Genomic DNA, 22,884 nt, shown 5'->3' with positions numbered 1-22,884 from the left:
TAAAAATATTCTTTTTGGGCTTGGTACCTGTAGCACAGTAGTTACAGTGCCAGCCACATGCACTGAGGGTGGTAGGTTCGAACCCGGCCCTGGCCTTCTAAACAACAATGACAACTGCAACAAAAAAAATAGCTGGACATTGTAGTGGGCACCTGTAGTCCCAGCTACTTGAGAAACTGAGGCAAGAGAATCTCTTAAGCCCAACAGTTTAAGATTGCTGTGAGCTGTGATGCCACAGCACTCTCTTGAGGGTGACATAGTGGGACTCTGTCTCAAATAAATAAATAAATATTCTTTTTGGGTTTTTTGTTTTTTGAGACAGAGTCTAATTTTGTCACCCTCGGTAGAGTGCCCTGGCATTGTAGCTTACTACAACCTCAGACTCCAGGGCTTTCCAAGTAGCTGGGTCTATAGGCCCCCACCACAACACCCAGCTATTTTTAGACATGGGGTCTCACTCTAGCTCAGGCTGGTCTCGAATTGTGAGCTCAGGCTATCTGCTGGGCCTCAGCTTCTCAGAGTGCTAGGATTACAGATGTGAGCCACTGTGCCTGGCCTAAAAATATTCTTGATGAAAAAGTAAAAGTTGTTGTATTAAATGTTGACTTTGAGTCATGTTATTTTAATATTCTGGTGAGGTGGGAAGGAAGCATAAAGCATTTATTTGCATATTGAACAAAGATACTGGGCTCAAGGAAAAGTACACAAGTGACTAAATTACTAGCTGAACTAGTCATTTTTTTCATGGAAGGCCATTTTTACTTGAAGGAATTCTGAAAAATTACTGTTATTCAGACTATTTGGCAGCATTTTTTTAAAAATGAGCATAATCACTTCAAGAAAGATAACTGACAATATTATTTCCAGTGATAAAAATGTGAGCTCTCAAGTAAAAACTAGAATTTAGTAAAACATGCATTAGTTTTGTGAGCTTGACAGCTTCCCAATACCTAAGAACTTCTCTAATGAGATTGATGGTGATATTAATGAATATTGTTTTTTGATAGAATAAAATGAACTGTGTCAATTTTTGAAATTGCTGTATAACTTTTCAGATGACCAGTGCATAATGTTACAAAATTATTAATGGGTAAAAGATCCATTCAAAATGCAAGATAGTAAACAGATTATAAGTTCATTGATAAGGTTTCAAATTTCACATTGTCAAATTTTGGTTTAATACCAAAGAAGAATAATGACAGTTATTTGAAAAGGCTGTTAAAATACTCTTCCCTTTTCTAACTACTTATCTGTGTTAGGTTCAACTACTTATCTATGTGAAGCTGAACTTTCTTTACTTTTAACAGATGGTGCAGAAGAGATAGGAGAATCTAGTTATCCTCTAGGAAGCCATCAAGGAGATTTGCAAAATTCTAAAGTTATGCTACTGACTAAAATTTTTTACTTGGAAAATAGTTATTTGTCATTCAAGAAATATGTTTTTGTATTAACATTTATTGAATTTATTGTCATTTTTAACAAAGTAATTTTTTTAGTGTTCTTAGTTTTAATTACTAATATGAGAAATATCAATAGCTATGACCCACATAAACAAAAGCTCTTTGGAATTCTCAATGCTTATTAAGAATGTGAAGGCATCTTGAGATCAAAAAGTTGGGAGAACTCTCAATATAGTTTTATGGTGAACTGATGACCTGTTACCCTCTCAGTAAACCAGGGTGTTATGAATAGTCTACACAAAGATAGCAGTAGCAATTGTTTTCCTTTGCATCTTGAGCAAAACTATTGTAACAGTATGTCAAAACATTATGTGGTTAGGCAACTGGCTATATACAGTTTAATTGTATTGTACTCCTTTTGATGTGTTCTGTCAGGATTAGAAAACATGTCCCTTCCTTTTTTTGCAACTGAGACTAGAAGCCTTCTCTGTCATCCATGCAGACACTTAAAATGTGACTTAAATAACCAGTAATATATGCTTATATGATATATTGCTATTGACTGACTCAAATCACAACAAATATATGTATTGGTTATTGTTTTACACATGTCTGTAGCTAAATAGGTGTTATAGCTAACATTTATTTACAAACCTATTATCTATTTAGTAGATTGACCTAAATTTTAGCTAGATATCATTTTGGCAGTACAGACAAACCCACAGCTAATTAATATTTTACTGAATCATGTAAAACTGAAAACTTTCCACTTAGAACTAGAACCAGACAAGGTTGTCCTCTATCACAACTACCATTCAACATAGTGCTTGAAGTTCTAGCCAATACAGTCAGGCAAGAGAAGGAAATAAAGGGCATCCAAATGGGGAGCAGAAGAGGTCAAACGCTCCCCCTTTGCTGATGATGTGATCTTATACTTAGAGAACCCCGAAGACTCAACCACAAGACTCTTGAAAGTCATCAAAAAATACAGTAATGTCTTAGGATATAAAATCAGTGTCCACAAGTCAGTAGCCTTTGTATACGCCAATAACAGCTAAGATGAGAATTATTTAAGGACACAGTCCCCTTCACAATAGCTTCAAAGAAAATGAAATACCTAGGAATATACCTAACAAAAGAGGTGAAGGATCTCTATAAAGAAAATTATGAAACTCTAAGAAAAGAAATAGCAAAAGATATTAACAAATGGAAGAACATACCATGCTCATGGCTGGGAAGAATCAACATTGTTAAAATGTCTGTACCTCCCAGAGCAATCTACCAATTCAATGCCATCCCTATTAAAATACCAACATTGTACTTTCAAGACTTGGAAAAAATAATTCTGCATTTTGTATGGAACCAGAAAAAAACCCATATAGCTAAGGCAGTTCTTTTTTTTTTTTTTTTAATTTTGCACAAAGGCATTTCTTAGTAATAAAAACAAAAGCAGGGGCATCAGCCTACCAGACTTTAGGCTGTACACAAGGCCATAGTGATCAAAACAGCATGGTATTGGCACAAATATAGAGACATAAATAGCACAGTAGATTTTTAGTGATCAATTAGTATGTGCCTCTGTGAAGCAAAGTTAAATGGTTACAAAAGCAAAAGTATAAAAATGTGATTCATAATTCAGTAGCTATTTGTGTATAATAAGTAAAATTGAATTTTACTATTATACCTATCAATTCTAAGTTTCATAGAAAACTTGTTAGGAAATTTAATATAATTTTTAGATAAGGCTAATAGATACCTTAAAATCTATACAATATTTTATATCTTCCATAACAAGGAAGAATTCTCATTACTGTTAATTATAGTGGACATTCCTTTGTTGTTTTTGCATAGTAAAATTATAAAAGTAAATTTTTTTTAGAGCAGAAGGTATCTACTTTTCTTCTTTTCGTTTCTTTCAGGATTTAATAAGAAGGCAGTAACTGATGCACATGAAAATGGAGACCTGGGAACTTCGAGTGAAAATCCTCTAGATGATAGCGCTTCGAAATTAGATGATCTGCACAGTCTATATCATAAAAAATCCTATTAAATTGACTGTATCTCCAGATGAGATTGGTAATCAGACTATACTGAATTTGGGGCACTAAGGCAGATGTTGACAAAGATGATACAAGGTCAAGGGAGGCTGGTTTTTACCTAAATGAAAGGAGGGTACCTCAGGGCTTCATGTGAACAATTCTTAATGCATAAACCCCCCTGTTTTCTGTGATACACCATAATTAGCTATTGCATGTAAAGCAGTTTTGATTTTCTTGAAATTGTAAGCACCAAAGCATGTGTTTCCCAAAGGAATATTACTAGGCTACTGAGCACCAAATGAAACACTACTGTTTTATTTGGCATGTTTTCCATTGTAGGACAGTGCTAACTGGAATTTTATAAGAAATAACCTTTAAATACAGACAGTAAGTGAATTCCTGTTATATATTTCTGAATGTTAACTGTGGTGTTTCAGAGGACAGAACTTTACTCAGTGAATTGCAGAAGTGTAGGCTTAATTTTTTTTTAACTGGAAGAATGGTCGTAGGCTTGTTTTAAAAAAAACTTTATTGTGCATCCTGATACCTAAATCAATTCTTAATGATCATTTGTTGTAATGAGTTTGCCTTTCCATTTTATTCAATGCAGTCCAAAATAGTTTTCTTTAAGCAATCTTTTATCAATCAGTGCTGCGCTAGAAATAGTTTCTGAAAAGTTACTGTACATTTAACCATCAACTGGTTTTTGAAAGAAAGAGAGAAGGGGTAAAATATCTGCTCTCAATTATGTTGATCCATGCATGGTGTTGGAGCCTTTACCATTAATGTTCAGTCTCAAGTGCTTATTTTCTGGGATCCCTGAAGGTTTACACATTGTGAGTTGTTCACAAAGTTTGTCTTGTGATAGTACTGGCACTTAAAGATAAATTTTGCTAAAAGTAAAAGCTCAAATTTATTAGTGTGTCATAAAATACATTGCATCCAAACAGTGGTTTTCTCTCTTAGTAGCTGATTCACCCATGTAAAAAGCTGGGGTCAAAGGTGGGCAACATGAGGTGAAGGCGTTTTGATGTGGTACTTGTTCGGTTGGGTTTTCATGTCAGTGTATGTTTGACTAAAGCACTTTTCATATGCAAACTATGAATTTGCTAGTTCTCTTACCCCAGGATTAAGCGTAGAGTGCCTCCTCTCTTTTTTACTGTTCTGCAGGCCCTCATCTGCTGGGCAAAGTCAAAACCTTGCATTTCAAGAAGTGATAGTTTTGCTAATATCACCGTCTTAAAGGATATATATTGAAGGGACTTTTAAGTGGGAGAAAGCCTACCAGGCTTTTAGAATATTACCAGTATCTTCATTTGTAGCGTACAGATGTTCTATGATAAAACACATTTTCTTGTCTTTCCCAGATGCACTATATATTTGTTCAAAGGTAAAATTTATAATATGTGTATACTTTATTTTGTGATTTTGCTATTTATAAATGTAATGTCTTAACTGTTGCTCATTTGTGGTTTGTTTTGGGTGGTTTTGTTCATCTGTATATCACCATGTTAATGTGTAATAGAAGCGCACTTCTTAGTGTCTACTGGTACTGATATTAAAATACATTATAACATAACGTTGCCTCTAAGCAAAAGCTAGTATTTAATTGTACAAATGATAAGCAAGGTATATGTTATTGTTTGCTCTTGAAGGGGTGGGCCTCTTAAAAGAAAAAATTGTTCCATATGCATTCGCTCATGCCAAGCACATATGAGGGTTGTCCAGAATGTATGCGGCCACATGTGTCTCTATTTTTCTTACTACATGTCTGGATACTTTCTGGACAGCCCTTAAATACCCCCATGCATGACATGAGATTTGTGAACTGGATTTTAGCCACTGTATTTGTTTAAGTCAAAAAAATTTCCATATAGTGGCAGATCTGAAAATTTCTTTGCTTTGACATAAAACCATGTTATTCTTCTTAAAATACAACCTGGGATGGAATGAGCATGACATTTTTTTTTTCAGAGAACATTCTTTACCTACTATGACTGAATCCTTAGGAAATGTAAGCTACTACTATGACACTTTGATTTTTAACAACTACCTAATAAATGTATTGAAAAGGGTTTTTTTTAGAACCTTGAATTGAAATTTTGTGAGGTTGCTATGTTATTTGAAGAGTTGTATGAGATGGTTATCATAGATACTTATCATATAAGTTACTTTCAAGGGCTGATAAAAAGAATGAAAAGTTGGGTGGCGCCTGTGGCTCAAAGGAGTAGGGTGCCAGCCCCATATGCAGGAGGTGGTGGGTTCAAACCCAGCCTGGGCCAAAAACTGCAAAAAAAAAAAAAAAAAAGAATGAAAAGCTTTTCAAGTAGTTTAAAATTCCATAGGTCATCTTCCTTTTCATTCTTGCATCACCATGGTTTGCAGGCTTACGTGAGACACTGTTGCTCAGATGCTACTGTGAGTTTCCCGTTAGGTTTCTAAAATGAACTTTTTTAACTAGGTACTTTCTAACACCTAACTAAGGTGTTAGAGGATGAACTAAAAATTATAGATTTGGGGGATGAACTAAGAATTATGACTTTCTAAAGGACTAAGAACGAACCAGTTTTAATATTTCACACTTACAGGAGAGAAACACTAAAGCTTCTAGAATAAAACCAAACAGGAGAAAACTATTGCAAAACCATTCCAATGAAAAAAGGAAAGAAAAATACACACATGCATACAGAAACGGACAGTTGAGAAAAAATTGTTAATGGAACATGAGGGGTTTGTGTGTGCACGTGCACGTGTGTATTTACACTTAACCTCTAACATTCTCTTCTGAGGTGTCTCTGTTATCAATGTGATAGAAAAGAAACACTTGGGGTTAAGGGACTGTTGTCAAAAGAGGTGTAGAAAGATGAAACTTCTGTTGGTCTTGGAAATCATAATGGAATAGTCAGCAGAAATTAGCACATTTTGTCCATGGTGCTGGTTTTTCCTCACCACAGTGAACTTATTTTGTTTTTGTGTTTAGAAAAAGATATACTGGTTCATGTGTAAATTGTACATTATTGGACATCCTTTTTATGTAGTCTTTTATTCCCACATATTCAGTCTTCCTGTTATGGTCAGCTTCAAATCTACACCATTTATGACAAATGTATTATGTCTAGTTGAGTTGAGTTTAATATTTTTTATTAGCCTGTAAATAAATAAAGATGGCATCATCTACACTAAAATGATATTAATCTCATTTTTTAATAAACATTTTGTGCTTCTTTTACATTAAATATTTTGGTTTATTATTTATTTCTAATAGCTTCTGTTATTTGTACCAATATGTCATAAAGCTCACGCAAAGGATATAACAATTTTTTGTTATAAATATTGACAGCTGATGTTATCTATGAAGGAGTAATGATAAAAATTAGAAAACCAATAGAGAGAATATTTAAGAGTCTATTCTTCTGCTTTAACATATAAATATATAAGTATTTAAATACGTTTTTATGTATAAGTAAAATTATATGTAAAATAAATTTTATAAAACAACATAAGTCATATTTCAGAGAATGACTTGAGTTACGAACATTTAGAAATACATTTTGTTATTGACTAACTTTGATTTAGTGCTAATACATGTATGCTTCCTGCGTGTTAGTTTCATTTCCCCATTCACTAAGTCATTTGAAAAAAGTCTGTTCTCCAGGACTTATTGTCCTCATAGGATATTGTTCAATTTATAAATGACTTGCATTTTCATTGGTTTTGATTTTTGTTCATTTATTTTGCACCTCTGCCTCTCAAAGTGCCACCACGCCCAGCTCCATTTTTATTGTTAATCAGTGTTCTGTTTTAGGTAGTTTTATTTATAAGAGTAACCTTTGTTTTAAGTTAAAAGTATTGCAAATCACCATGTGCTGTTGGTGCTAAATATTTGCTTAATAATAAATCTTTTTCAGGTATATTTTGAGAGCCATAAGGGTCACAGCCATGAGAATGCATCTCTCAGTTCTCTTGCAGGAGGGAGCATGGCATAGTGAGGGCCCAGCTGCTGTGCTCTGGAATCCATCCCTGCGTACCTACTGAAGCTGAGCTTCTCCATGCTGCTGCTAGCCAATGACTGATCATGACAAGACACTCCCTGACTTTAGCTGAAGGACTCCCTATGGTTTTTGTGAACCCTCTTAGGAGTACAGCATAGTCTGAGTTGCTTTCACCCAAACTTCCTTCCTCCTTTCATACCTGAACTGTGGTCTGTTTCCTCCTAGCTTCCCACCAACCTCAGCTCCCTATTTTTCCTCCACCAGAATTGTCTTTTATTTAATAAATCTTTTGCACAGTGAATCCCTTTGGTGTTGGTGTCTGCTTCTAGGAGAACCCAGACTAATAAATGGACAAGTGAAATCTGAGGAAACAGGTAATAACATGGGGATATTAGGAACTGGCTCATCTTCCATTCAGAGGGTAAAGTGGTTTGATAAATGGAGTTCATATAGTCCTTGCCACAGGACTTGGTTGCCAGATACTTCACAGATGGTGTGTAGAAAAGAATAACATAGCAGGCCGGAATCTGTTGTCTTTAGAAAGGCCCGTTTGTGAAGTTGGCCCTAAGTGTGGTTTACTGTGCCAGAAATGTTTGTCTAAATGATAGGGTTTGTATGAACACCTACTTTCCTCTGCAACTCTGGAATTTTGGTAGAAGCTAGGTAGAGGGTACTTACGTGATTGACACCTTCTAAAATCTGGACTTGTAGGCTCAATCAGGCAAGCTTCCCTGATGAGCACTTTTTATGTTGTTAAATATTGTTGCCGGAGGAATTAGCTCATCCTTTGTGACAATGGAAAATGACTCCTAGAGCTTGTGCCTGGGTTTCCTGTGGATTTGCCCATGTGCCATTTCCCTCTGCTAATTTTGCTTTTTCTTCTCTGCAGTAAGTCATAATTGTAAGTATCAGTCTATGCTTGGTTATATGAATCCCAGCAAATCACTCAACTTGGGGTTGGTTTTAAAGACCCCAGATACAAGTGATAACTTAGGAAAATGTCCCCATGGAGGGGAATCCTTCAGAAGGTTCAGTAATAGCAGGTGTTTAAGAAATATGGGAGAGGGCGGTGCCTGTTTAAGAAATATGGGAGAGGGTGGCTCAAAGGAGTAGGGTGCCAGCCCCATATGCCGGAGGTGGCGGATTCAAACCCAGCCCAGGCCAAAAACTGAAAAAAAAAAAAAAAAAAAAAAAGAAAGAAAGAAAAGAAAAGGAAGAAAGAAATATGGGAGAACAATGTCTAAGAACATTGGCTGGTTATTGCTAGGTTGCTAGGTTGTAATGAAGTCCTACAGAAGGGTTGGTGAAGCTCTCAAGTAAGTCTTACCTCCTGCAATGGAAGGATTGAATCAGCTGAGCTTCAGGCTGAACATGAATGTTCAGCCAAGCCATATATATCTTGTAAAAGTTAGGCAGAGCCCTGGTGGGGAAAGCCTAGAACCTTGAAACATGCCATGGGTACATCTAGATGGATGCCCCTAAGGTAATTGATTCTGCAGTCTACTAGATCCTCTGGTCTTGTGGAAGTAGTCCATCCTTCTCTAATAAGACCCGATACCTTGTGTATCCTGCAAGATGTTGAAGAGGACACTGCTTGTGATCTCAAAGTAATACTTGCTCCCACCTACTCGGTCTGCTTGCCTATAACTAGAGTTAAATCCTAGTAAAGCCTGGCTGGGCCTGACGAGGGTGGAAAGAAACAACACTCCCCAAATACAAAAATTAGGCAGCATATCCTGGCCCCCAGAGCCAAGGAAATACTCTTAGGAATAGATTTTGAGGGTATTTGATCAAGAGGACTAAACTCATTAAAAGAATTTAGATTGGACCAAAAATCTTGTTCAAATTAGAAAAAAATCCTGCAATGTGTTTTACAAGGAATATGCCTAAAACATAAGGACACAGAACATTTGAAAGTGATAAAAGAAAATATTTTCTCTAAAGGGAAGCTATTAGAGTTACCTTAATGTAAGGTAAAATAGACTTTTAAGACAAAAATCATTAAGGATAAATTCCATTTACTACACAGTTAAAATAATTCAATCTTGTACTATATACACTGATTTAGAATAGCTTCAAAATATATGAAGCAAAAATTGGTAAGACCACAAAAAAATTATAAAAATCCATCATTATCGTAGGAAATTGCAACAAAACGTTCAAAGAAGGAAAAAAATGTCCAAAGAAATCAGGAAAGATTTGAAGAGCAAAAGTTTGTTTTAAACTTTAGTTAAGTGGACATTTGGTTGTAAAATACATACTAATGGCTTCTAAGTAGGAAGATTGATAACAGACTTTAATAAGGAAAATTAGATAAAATATAGAACAGACACTAAAACTAGGATTCTATGCTTCGAAAAGAATCTGCAATTTGGTGAAGTGCCATTAGGGGGCAGTAGATTCCAAGTGTATTAAGCCTATTAGACCAGCGAGGCTTTTTGAAAATCATTAAATACTCCTTAGGAGGGTAAATACATTGAAGACTGTGAAAGTTATGTCATTTTTCCGGGATCACACAGCTACGTTTAGAGCCAAGATTTATCCTCCCCTAATTCTGCTTTTATAAGCCATAAAGAAGGAAAGGGGAAATAAAAGGTGGAATTGTCAGCTTTTCAGTCTTCCTCCCTCAATAATTGTTTTTATTTTTCTTAAATGATAGAAAGTTTGATGACCGTAGGTTTGATCCAGTTTTGATTTTTAAATATGATTGAGCTGGATATGGATTTCAAGAGAAATCGTTTTGTTGCAGTTGAATGACTGTAGAATCCAAACTGTTAACAACTTCCCAAAGTTACATAGGACATTCCTAGATCCTTGAGAATAGCATTCCCCTCCTTCCCCTCAGAATACTTATGGGATAAATTAAGTCTTGCTATGTGCATACTGACTTATTCTTTGGGAGCCAGGCAGCAACAAGGATATTTGTGACCTTTGGAAAGGTGTCATCCTCATCACAGCTGAGGGCATTTTTAGCTTTACCTAAGGCTATAACAAATGGGTTGCTAGTTTCTGAAAGCTTTTTTATGAAAGAAAAAAAAAAAAAGCTTTTTCGGAGGAAAAATACAATAAACTGCTGGCTAAACTAGTCATGAAAAAAGTAAATGCAAATACACAAAATGAGATGACAGGATATGGGGCTTGAATATCTTAAGTCAATGAAAAGGTAGAAGGGGGCGGCGCCTGTGGCTCAGTGAGTAGGGCGCCGGCCCCATATGCCGAAGGTGGCGGGTTCAAACCCAGCCCCCGCCAAACTGCAACAAAAAAATAGCCGGGCGTTGTGGCGGGCGCCTGTAGTCCCAGCTGCTCCGGAGGCTGAGGCAAGAGAATCGCGTAAGCCCAAGAGTTGGAGGTTGCTGTGAGCCGTGTGACACCACAGCACTCTACCCGAGGGCGGTACAGTGAGACTCTGTCTCTACAAAAAAAAAAAAAACAAAGAAAAGAAAAGGTAGAAGGAAAAGTGGAGAACCTAGACTAGGAGGGTTTGAACCAAGATAGAATCACTGGAGTTTAAGATTTCAGAGTTGGAATTCTTGCTCCGGACAAGAGTGTGGACATTTGCAGGGGTGGTCTCTGTGGGGTGGAGATTACTAGATAGTAACCATATGGTCAAGAAACCATAAAGGTGACATGTTAGACACTTAATTCTCCAACATGATTACCAAGGAAGAATGAAAAGAACTTGAACTAAGTGAAAGTCCTCAGTGAATGGGGCAGATGGCTTGGAAGATACTAGGTGTTAACAGCCACCAGAAGAAAAGGTGGTAGAGCTAGGTGAAAGAAAAGCTTTGAATGGGGATGGAAGAGTGAGAATGGGTGTGGAAGTGGTGTATCAGGAGGAAGGTGTGGATTGCCTCCTGGCCACAGCAAGTGCACTGAGTGGTGAGAAAAGGCAGCCTGCGCTTGATTAAAAAAAAAAAAAAAGACTAAAGGAAATAGCTTAGATGATAGTTTAGACTTCAGATTGAGCAGATAGAGAAGGAGCTAATATTTATTGATCATCTAAAGTGTGTAAAACTCCATTACTATTAATATTCACAACAGCCCTTTTATAAATCATTTTCACTTCGGAGATTAAGTAGATTTAGAAAGTATCAGTAATGTGCTTGAAATCATAGAGTTAACGAAGATTAAATCCTAATTAAACTAAGGTTCTACATGGTTCTAAAGCCTGTGCTATTTACAATAAATATGCTATTTTGTAGCATATTTATTTATACCTCTGTTGAAGAGGTATCTTTCCAGCAAGATGGTGGAGTAAGGTAAGATGAAAATCTGTCTGCTTTCGAGAGGCGGAGCAAGATGGCAGCCGAGTAACAGCTTCCTTGCATCTGGGCACGTGAGTCTGGGGAGATAGGACTCCAGGCTTCTCTGGCTGGTGGGAACTGCCTATCATCACTCCTATGAGGATACAGGGAGTCAGCGAGAGACTTCTGGACCCCAAGAGGAGGACTAAAACCGTGGAAAACCGGCAAGTGGTCGCGTGTGTTCAATCCGTCTAAACCCGCCCACAACTGTAAGTTCAGTAGCAGCGAGACTGCAAACCAGAAAGGCCTTACCTGTGAACTGTTTTGATGTCCTTGGACTTGGCTCTGAGTTGAACTGCCTTGGGGAAGGCCTGAGCCGGAGTGCGGAGAACTCTGGCTGTTGTCTAGGGCCCCAGTCTGAGCCGCTGAGCCAGACGGAGCTAATAGTGTGTGGCGGTGGGTCACACGGAACCATTGTCAGTGATCTGCACCAGCAAGCTCCCGCAGGGTCGCAGAGCTAGAAACAGGTGGGAGCTGGTAACCCAGCAACCAAGTAGCCTAAGGGTGGTTTGAGCCGCCTTGCAGCCCTAACCCTCAGGGGCAGAGTGAGACCGGTTTTGGCACACTGGGTAAGTGGATAGCCACTTCAGCAGTGATTCCAGCCAGAAAGCTGGGAAAGCTTCTGCTCAGCAAGTTTACAAGTTCAAAGTGCCTTTTAAGTGGGCTGAAGAGAGATTTAGGGTGTCCATCTGCTGGGGTTTGAGAAATCAGCAGCCTCCAGTCGTATCAGAACTGTGACTAACATCTCATACCCCAGAAGACCACGTGTTGCCCAGACAATATTCAATAACATATACAAACTGCTTTGTTTTTGGTTGTGTATTTTTTTCTTTTTTTTTGTTTGGTTGTTTTTTTGATTGTTTATTTTGACGTTGTTGATGTTCTTTTGTTTTTTAATTTCAATCTTTTCCATACAGATCCCTTTTTCTTTCTCAATTTTTCTAGTTTAATTATAATTTCCCATTGCTGTCTTTTTTAATAACTACAACTTCATTTTTGCTAGTGTTTCTACCGCTATCATTTGGTTTTTCACCCAATTGTATCCCCGTAAAGTTTTCTGTTTGCTTGTTTTGGTTTGATTTATAGCATTTTTGTCTTTCCTCTCTACTTGGTGGAGGTGGGGTACTGTATCTGATCAGGTTAGCAAAGAGCTGCTGACCTCAAGGGAACCACCCAACTGGGCACCCCCAGAAGGTGGGGTTTTTTAAGGTTGTGACAAAGTACCCTACTGTACACCTGTATTGCCCTGTCGCCCTCTTTCTCTGCCTCTCTTCTTTTTGTCAATATTCCTTATCCCCACCCCCTCTCCTTTCTCTATCTTTCTTTTTTTTCTTATCACTCGGTCCTCCTTTCTTTCATCCCTTTTTTGCTCTTCAATCTTCTCACCCTTCTGGTCCTGTAACCCTTAGTCCACAGGCACAAGAACTTAAAGAGCAAGAGGAAGTGAAAGGAAAATTAGGGCAAGGAAACAGATAAAAGAAATCACTCATGAGGAAGAATCAGCAGAAAACTCCAGGCAACGTGAAGAACCAGTCCAGAACAACCCCGCCAAGGGACCATGAGGTAGCTACTGCAGAGGATTCCACCTATACAGAAATGTTAGGAATGACAGAAAGGGAATTTAGAATACACATGTTGAAAACAATGAAAGAAATGATGGAAACAATGAAGGAAACTGCTAATAAAGTGGAAAATAACCAAAAGGAAATTCAAAAACAGAATCAAATCAGAGATGAACGATATGAAGAATATAAAATAGACATAGCAGAGCTGAAGGAAATGAAACAGTCAATCAGGGAACTTAAAGATGCAATGGAAAGTATCAGCAACAGGTTAGACCATGCAGAAGAAAGAATTTCAGAGGTAGAAGACAAAGTTTTTGAGATAACTCAGATAGTAAAAGAGGCAGAAAAGAAGAGAGAGAAAGCAGAACGTTCACTGTCAGAATTATGGGACTTTATGAAGCCTTCCAACATACGAGTTATAGGAATTCCAGAAGGGGAAGAAGAATGCCCCAGAGGAATGGAAGCCATACTAGAGAATATTATAAAAGAAAATTTCGCAAACATCACCAAAGATTCTGACACACTGCTTTCAGAGGGCTATCAGACCCCAGGTCGCCTAAACTCTAACCGAGCTTCTCCAAGACACATTGTGATGAACCTGTCCAAAGTCAAGACAAGAGAAAAGATTCTGCAAGCTGCCAGGAGTAAGCGCCAGTTGACCTACAGGGGCAAATCCATCAGAGTGACCTCAGACTTCTCTAATGAAACTTTCCAAGCAAGAAGACAATGGTCATCTACCTTTAATCTACTTAAACAGAACAATTTTCAGCCCAGAATTCTGTACCCTGCTAAGCTAAGCTTCAGAATTGACGGAGAAATCGAATCATTTACGGATATACAAACATTGAGGAAATTCGCCACAACAAGACCAGCTCTACAGGAAATACTTCAACCTGTTCTGCACACTGACCACCACAATGGATCAGCAGCAAAGTAAGAACTCAGAAATCAAAGGACAGAACCTAACCTCCACACTGATGCAAAAGATAAAACTAAGCAATGGACTCTCACCAAATAAGACGAATAGAATACTACCACACTTATCAATTATCTCCATAAATGTTAATGGCTTGAATTCCCCACTGAAGAGACATAGATTGGCTGACTGGATTAAAAAACACAAGCCATCCATTTGCTGTCTGCAAGAAACACACCTGGCTTCAAAAGACAAATTAAAGTTCCGAGTCAAGGGTTGGAAGACAATTTTTCAGGCAAATGGAATTCAGAAGAAAAGAGGAGTTGCAATCTTATTTTCCGATACATGTGGATTTAAAGCAACTAAAGTCAAAAAAGACAAAGATGGTCACTTTATATTGGTCAAGGGAAAAATACAACAAGAAGACATTTCAATTCTAAATATTTATGCACCCAATTTAAATGCTCCCAGATTCTTGAAACAGACCTTACTCAGTCTGAGCAATATGATATCTGATAATACCATCATAACAGGGGACTTTAACACACCTCTTACAGAGCTGGACAGATCCTCTAAACAGAAATTAAACAAAGATATAAGAGATTTAAATGAGACCCTAGAACAACTATGCTTGATAGACGCATATAGAACACTCCACCCCAAAGATAAAGAATATACATTCTTCTCATCACCCCATGGAACATTTTCCAAAATTGATCATATCCTGGGACACAAAACAAATATCAACAGAATCAAAAGAATTGAAATTTTACCTTGTATCTTTTCAGACCATAAGGCACTAAAGGTGGAACTCAACTCTAACAAAAATGCTCGACCCCACCCAAAGGCATGGAAATTAAACAATCTTTTGTTGAATAACAGATGGGTGAAGGAAGAAATAAAACAGGAAATCATTAACTTCCTTGAGCATAACAACAATGAAGACACAAGCTACCAAAACCTGTGGGATACTGCAAAAGCAGGTTTGAGAGGAAAATTCATCGCTTTAGATGCCTACATTCAAAAAACAGAAAGAGAGCACATCACCAATCTCACAAGAGATCTTATGGAATTGGAAAAAGAAGAACAATCTAAGCCTAAACTCAGTAGAAGAAAAGAAATATCCAAAATCAAATCAGAGATCAATGAAATTGAAAACAAAAGAATCATTCAGAAAATTAATGAAACAAGGAGTTGGTTTTTTGAAAAAATAAATACAATAGATAAACCATTGGCCAGACTAACTAGAAATAGAAAAGTAAAATCTCTAGTAACCTCAATCAGAAACGATAAAGGGGAAATAACAACTGATCCCACAGAGATACAAGAGATCATCTCTGAATACTACCAGAAACTCTATGCCCAGAAATATGACAATGTGAAGAAAATGGATCAATATTTGGAATCACACCCTCTCCCTAGACTTAGCCAGGAAGAAATAGAGCTCCTGAACAGACCAATTTCAAGCACTGAGATCAAAGAAACAATAAAAAAGCTTCCAATTAAAAAATGCCCTGGTCCAGATGGCTTCACTCCAGAATTCTATCAAACCTTCAAGGAAGAGCTTATTTCTGTACTGCAGAAATTATTCCACAAAATTGAGGAAGAAGGAATCTTCCCCAACACATTCTATGAAGCAAACATCACCCTGATATGAAAACCAGGAAAAGACCCAAACAAAAAGGAGAATTTCAGACCAATCTCACTCATGAATATAGATGGAAAAATTCTCAACAAAATCCTAGCCAATAGATTACAGCTTATCATCAAAAAAGTCATTCATCATGATCAAGTAGGCTTCATCCCAGGGATGCAAGGCTGGTTTAACATACGCAAGTCCATAAATGTTATCCACCATATTAACAGAGGCAAAAATAAAGATCACATGATCCTCTCAATAGATGCAGAAAAAGCATTTGATAAAATCCAGCATCCTTTTCTAATTAGAACACTGAAGAGTATAGGCATAGGTGACACATTTCTAAAACTGATTGAAGCTATCTATGACAAACCCACAGCCAATATTTTACTGAATGGAGCAAAACTGAAAGCTTTTCCTCTTAGAACTGGAACCAGACAAGGTTGTCCTCTGTCACCTTTACTATTCAACATAGTGCTGGAAGTTCTAGCCAATACAATTAGGCAAGACAAGGAAATAAAGGGAATCCAAATGGGAGCAGAGGAGGTCAAACTCTCCCTCTTTGCTGACGACATGATCTTATACTTAGAGAATCCCAAAGACTCAACCACAAGACTCCTAGAAGTCATCAAAAAATACAGTAATGTTTCAGGATATAAAATCAATGTCCATAAGTCAGTAGCCTTTGTATACACCAATAACAGTCAAGATGAGAAGCTAATTAAGGACACAACTCCCTTCACCATAGTCTCAAAGAAAATGAAATACCTAGGAATATACCTAACGAAGGAGGTGAAGGACCTCTATAAAGAAAACTATGAACTCCTCAGAAAGGAAATAGCAGAGGATATTAACAAATGGAAGAACATACCATGCTCATTGATGCGAAGAATCAACATTGTTAAAATGCCTATACTTCCCAAAGCAATCTACGTATTCAATGCCATTCCTATCAAAGTACCTACATCGTACTTTCAAGATTTGGAAAAAATGATTCTGCGTTTTGTATGGAACCGCAAAAAACCCCGTATAACTAAGGCAGTTCTTAGTAACAAAAATAAAGCTGGGGGCATCAGCATACCAGATTTTAGTCTGTACTACAAAGCCATAGTGGTCAAGACAGCATGGTACTGGCACAAAAACAGAGACATAGACACTTGGAATCGAATTGAACACCAAGAAATGAAACTAACATCTTACAACCACCTAATCTTCGATAAACCAAACAAGAACTTACCTTGGGGGAAAGACTCCCTATTCAATAAATGGTGTTGGGACAACTGGATGTCTACATGTAAAAGACTGAAACTGGACCCACACCTTTCCCCACTCACAAAAATTGATTCAAGATGGATAAAGGACTTAAATTTAAGGCATGAAACAATAAAAATCCTCCAAGAAAGCATAGGAAAAACACTGGAAGATATTGGCCTGGGGGAAGACTTCGTGAAGAAGACTGCCATGGCAATTGCAACAACAACAAAAATAAACAAATGGGACTTCATTAAACTGAAAAGCTTCTGTACAGCTAAGGAGACAATAACCAAAGCAAAGAGACAACCTACACAATGGGAAAGGATATTTGCATATTTTCAATCAGACAAAAGTTTGATAACCAGGATAGAGAACTCAAATTAATCCACATGAAAAAAGCCAACAATCCCATATATCAATGGGCAAGAGACATGAATAGAACTTTCTCTAAAGACGACAGATGAATGGCTAACAAACACATGAAAAAATGTTCATCATCTCTATATATTAGAGAAATGCAAATCAAAACATCCCTGAGATATCATCTAACCCCAGTGAGAATGGCCCACATCACAAAATCTCAAAACTGCAGATGCTGGCGTGGATGTGGAGAGAAGGGAACACTTTTACACTGCTGGTGGGACTGCAAACTAGTACAACCTTTCTGGAAGGAAGTATGGAGAAACCTCAAAGCACTCAAGCTAGACCTCCCATTTGATCCTGCAATCCCATTACTGGGCATCTACCCAGAAGGAAAGAAATCCTTTTATCATAAGGACACTTGTACTAGACTGTTTATTGCAGCTCAATTTACAATCGCCAAAATGTGGAAACAGCCTAAATGCCCACCAACCCAGGAATGGATTAACAAGCTGTGGTATATGTATACCATGGAATACTATTCAGCCATTAAAAAAAATGGAGACTTTACATCCTTCGTATTAACCTGGATGGAAGTGGAAGACATTATTCTTAGTAAAGCATCACAAGAATGGAGAAGCATGAATCCTATGTACTCAGTCTTGATATGAGGACAATTAATGACAATTAAGGTTATGGGGGGGGGAGCAGAAAGAGGGACGGAGGGAGGGGGGTGGGGCCTTAGTGTGTGTCACACTTTATGGGGGAAAGACATGATTGCAAGAGGGACTTTACCTAACAATTGTAATCAGTGTAACTGGCTTATTGTACCCTCAATGAATCCCCAACAATAAAAAAAAAAAAAAGAAAATCTGTCTGCTTTCAATTTCTAGGAAACTCACATAAAATAAAATCAGAATTCTTTTAAAAGCTCAGCTCATCTCACAGAAAGAAAGGGAAATGCCCAGGTATGGCAATCGAAAAAGTGACAAGTACTTGAGCTGATGCCTTGGCAAGCTGTGCTGGGGTGGGGAAGACAGGGGAGGAGTTTTATTTACTTAGATGCTGAGAGTGTAATTAACCTCCATAAAGGAAGACGAGATCTTGGGCTGAGCATGGGAGCGAGTTGGAACAGTGAAAGGGTGGGCCTAAAAATAAGATAGAGACATAACAAAGGATGAATGGGTCTTGGATGAAAAGTAAAATCTTAAGATACTAAAACCCTGGGCCTGTGCCTCACACAGGTTTGGGGCTAAATTTTCAGTACAAGGCATAGTCTAAAAACTCCCAATCTAAAAAATTTAAAAACTGGTGCAGAGCTGACAGTATTCCTGGTATTAGGGTTGCCAGATTTAGCAAATGAAAATATAAAGCACAAATAATTTTTTAGTACAAATCCATCCCAAATATTACATGGAGCATACTTACCAGTAAGAATTATTTTACTGATGGCCAGGTACAATAACTCATGCTTGTAATCCTAGCACTCTGGGAGGCCAAGACCGGTGGATTACTTGAGCTTGGGCGTTCAAGACCAGCCTGAGCAAGATGAGACCCTGTCCCCACAAAAAATTGAAAAACTATCTGGACATAGTGGTACGTGCCTGAAGTCCCAGCTACTCAAGAGACAGAGGCAAGAGGTTTGCTCAAGCCCAAGATTTTGAGGTTGTTGTGAGCTGTGATGATGCCACAGCACTCTACCCAGGGCGACAAAGCGAGACTCTCTCAAAAAAAAAATAAAAAAACCTAAATGGGCACAATGTAGGGGCATATGGCACAGCTTTTGGGTGCAGGACATACCTACAAGAGGGACTCTACCTAACAAATTCAAATATTATGACTTGCTTGATTGTACCCTCACATTAACCTGGGAAACAAAAAAAGAAACATTGACTTTACCAAATTCATGTAATTTTTTTTTTTTCCGAAATTCAAGTTTAACTGACTATCCTGTATTTTATCTGGCAGCCCAACTTAAAAGAGAAAATACAGATATACCTGATAAATGCAAAATACAAATGTTGGCGGGCCTAACATAGCCATACATGAACCTTTTGCCCTCTTCCCCCTCCTCCTCCTGAGACAAAGACACGAAAGATCTGACTAACCCTTCCCCTGAAGTTCCCAACAACCTCACTTTCTGAGCAAGCTGTACAATTTGCCCATCCCCTAAGAGCCCCCTCTAAAAATGGTCTCCTACTACTTCCTGGGCACAGATGACACTCTTGGCACTGCCCAGGTGGGTCACCCCTTTCAATAAACCTGGCCTGAATATTTCTACTCTGGCCTCCTGCCTGGGTGCCACTGCTTACATCTTTCAACAAAACCACTTAGAAAGGACACTATCACAAAATTTTCACGGGAAAGAAAAAGCTGTGCTAAGGAAGAGCTTATCAAAAAGTTTCAAACAAAGAAGCAAAGGGTCATGAACAAGAGTCAGTAGAAACAACAAGCATAATAAAGCCTCAAGAACTTCTGCCCAGGGCCAGGCGCAGCGTCTCATGCCTATAAGCTGATGTGGTTGGATTCCTCAAGCTTAGGAGTTCAAGACCCGCCTAAGCAAGAATGAGATCCCATCTCTACTTAAAATAGAAAAAGTAGCTGGGTGTTGTGGTGGGCGGATCACTCATTTGAGGTTGCTGTAAGTTATGATGATGCCATGGCTCTTTACCATGGTGACAGAGAGAAACTCAGTGGGGGGAAAAAAAAAGATTTTCTGACCATTCTTTTAACAAACACTGATTGAATACCATGATAGGTCAGAACATAGAACATAAAAATTCTTTCCTTCCTTCAGAGCAAATGGTCTAGTGGAAGAGAATAAGCATAAAACAAAATGTGTGCTTTTTAGACAATGATACATGTTAAGGAGAAAAGTTAAGCAAGAAAGTAGAAAATGTGTTATGGGAGAAGGTTGCAATTTTGTTTTTGTTTTTTTTTCAGTTTTTGGCTGGGGCTGGGTTTGAACCTGCCACCTCCGGCATATGGGGCCAGTGCCCTACTCCTCTGAGCCACAGGTACTGCCTAAGTTTGCAGCTTGCAGTTTTTAAACAGGGACCATAGAGAAGAAGACCTCATAGAGATGCCATTGGAATGCAGACTTGAGGCGAAAGAGTAAGTCAAGCAGCTGTCTAGGGGAAGAGTTTTTCAGGAAGAGAGAACAGCAAACACAAAGGTTTCAAGATGCGTATGTCCCTCACATGCTCAACAGCCACGAGGCTGGGGTAGGAGGTAAAGCTCTGACAGACAGACTTGTCTGATCCAATACTGTAGCTACCAGCTGCATGTGACTATTTACAATGACAAAAAATTAAATAAAATTCAAAATGTACTCCTTAGGCAGCCAGCCTCATTCAGAGCTCAGTAACCACCTGTGCTAGTGGCTACCCTATTGGGCAACTTAGAAAAATATCTCCATGGTTGCAAAAGTTTTATTGGACAATGTTGACAGAGCCTTATGAATCACTGTAGACTTTGGCTTTTCCTCTAAGAGAAGTGAAGGTTACAACATTAAGAAAGAGAGTATATAATTAGTATGTTTCAATGAGTAAAAGAAGAAATCAAAGCCCAAGAAAATACCAAGGCTGTGGAAAAGGGCAGATTAAAAAAAGAATCAATAGAACTTCCAGAAATCAAAGAAAAAGATTAAAATCTCAATGGCTAAATTAAACAGATTAGATAGCAGAAGAGCAAATTAGTGAACTGGACTACAATATTAATACTTATAGAGTGCTTCATGTAGGTCAAACACTGCTTTAAAGCTTCATTTAATCTTCACAACAGCTATAGGTTAGATGAATAGTACTGTTTTTCCCATGAGCAAGCAAACAGGCACTGAGGTTATAGCTTCTCATCCAGGCAATCTGAAGTCTGTGCACTCAGCCACTATGCCATATTGTCTTTCAGGAATTTACCCAGAATGCAGCACAGAAAGATAAAGAGATGAAAAATACAAGGGATTAAGCGACATGGGATAGAATGAGAAGCTCTAATGAACATCCAATAGGAATTCCGGAACAGAATAAAGAAAACAACTAAAAAGATTGCTGAGACTTTTCATAGTTGATAAAGGTAAATCAAAGGATAAATCTCAAGCAATAACTATACCAATGAATTCATAGCCAAACACAGACTAGCGAAATCATGTAATATCAATGAGCAAAATCTTTAAAGCCACTAGGGGAATTTATTCCTGGAACAGGGAAGGCTGGGAGCAAGATCAGTAGAGGCAAACAAGAGCTCTGTAGTGATCTGCGAACACAGCAATGTAGGTGTGCAACGTGGCGCGGGGTGACTGCATGGGCTGTGTTTGGGGCAGGAAACACCGGCACGTTAGGGTGATCCTAGCTTTCCATTAGTGGGATTCAACTGCTCCCAGGTCCTGAGAAGAGATCAGGCATGCTCTCTCTCATCTCAGGTTAAATACAGGGTGAACAATGATTGGTCTCAGAACTTTAATGAATGCAAGACGAGCATTTTAGGAGTAGTGAGGCCAACCTAGTGGCCACACTTGACTGCTGTGATGGGTCAGAGCAGGAAAAGGCCTTGTAGCTATTCATGGTATCTACAGTTGTGGCTGGGTGATTTCATTTTCTGCTAAGAATCCAAAGCAGTGTAAAATAAATACACAACAACCTCTCAACATCCTTTCTAGATACTTCTAGACTGATGATAAATGTCAATGAAAGTTTAAATAACAATAATGTAACCCAGAGCAGGCTCTGGGTTCAGTGTAGTCTTGTCAGAGCAAACGTGTTTCAACCACAATTGTACAAGTAACAGAATATAATCTTTGCCTCCCTGTGGGATTTGATAACACAGAAGAAACCAGACAATTAGAATTGTCTTATTCATGCCTTATCATATGCGCCCATGTTGCAAAACACCAAAAGGGAAAGATATTTTTCTGCTCTTACCCACTAGCTTAGGTTTAGCTATGTTGGGCTGACCTGGCTTTTCTACTCACCCACCCTGTTCTACACTGTAGTGTACCCCGAGGAAGTGCTGATCTAAAACAAAGTCCCTCTGTTCTCCCTTTTGTCATTAGATCACCAAGAAGGGGAAGAAATTCCATAGATGAAGAAGATCTCTTCTCTATTGTAAATAAGAGCTATGGACTAATATTTTACTTAATTTTATTTAGTTTTTATTTATTTTTTCTATTTTTATCTATTTTATTTTATTGAGATGTCACAGTCTTTGTTACTTGTGCTAGAGGTCCAAGGCCTCAGCCTACCTCACAGCAACCTCAAACTCATGGGCTTGAGCAATCCTCCTGCCTCAGCCTCCCAAGTAGCTGGGACTACAGGTGCCCACAACAACACCTGGCTAATAGACTAATATTTTAATGTTCAAATGCGATGAACAGCCCACTGAGGGCTTGCGTTAGAAAACAGGCTTATTGTAGAATAACTT

At 38.1% G+C, this 22,884-nt stretch overlaps 1 protein-coding gene across 5 annotated transcripts in view; it reads left to right on the top strand.

Moving 5' to 3' along the window:
* The window catches only part of GOPC (golgi associated PDZ and coiled-coil motif containing), a 47,653-nt gene extending 40,978 nt beyond the window's left edge, over positions 1-6,675 (top strand). For all 5 annotated transcript variants that reach the window (XM_053591910.1, XM_053591908.1, XM_053591905.1 and 2 more), the window contains one exon: positions 3,320-6,675. In XM_053591910.1, coding sequence (XP_053447885.1) covers positions 3,320-3,450 — 131 coding nt within the window. In that variant the 3' untranslated portion in view covers positions 3,451-6,675. The remainder of the gene's footprint in view (positions 1-3,319) is intronic.
* Positions 6,676-22,884: the final 16,209 nt, after the last annotated feature.

Source organism: Nycticebus coucang, chromosome 5 (genome assembly GCF_027406575.1).
Source record: "Nycticebus coucang isolate mNycCou1 chromosome 5, mNycCou1.pri, whole genome shotgun sequence".
Classification (NCBI taxonomy): domain Eukaryota; kingdom Metazoa; phylum Chordata; class Mammalia; order Primates; family Lorisidae; genus Nycticebus; species Nycticebus coucang.
The sequence above is the reverse complement of the archived record's forward strand: the minus strand, read 5'-3'. Positions and strand labels throughout refer to the sequence as shown.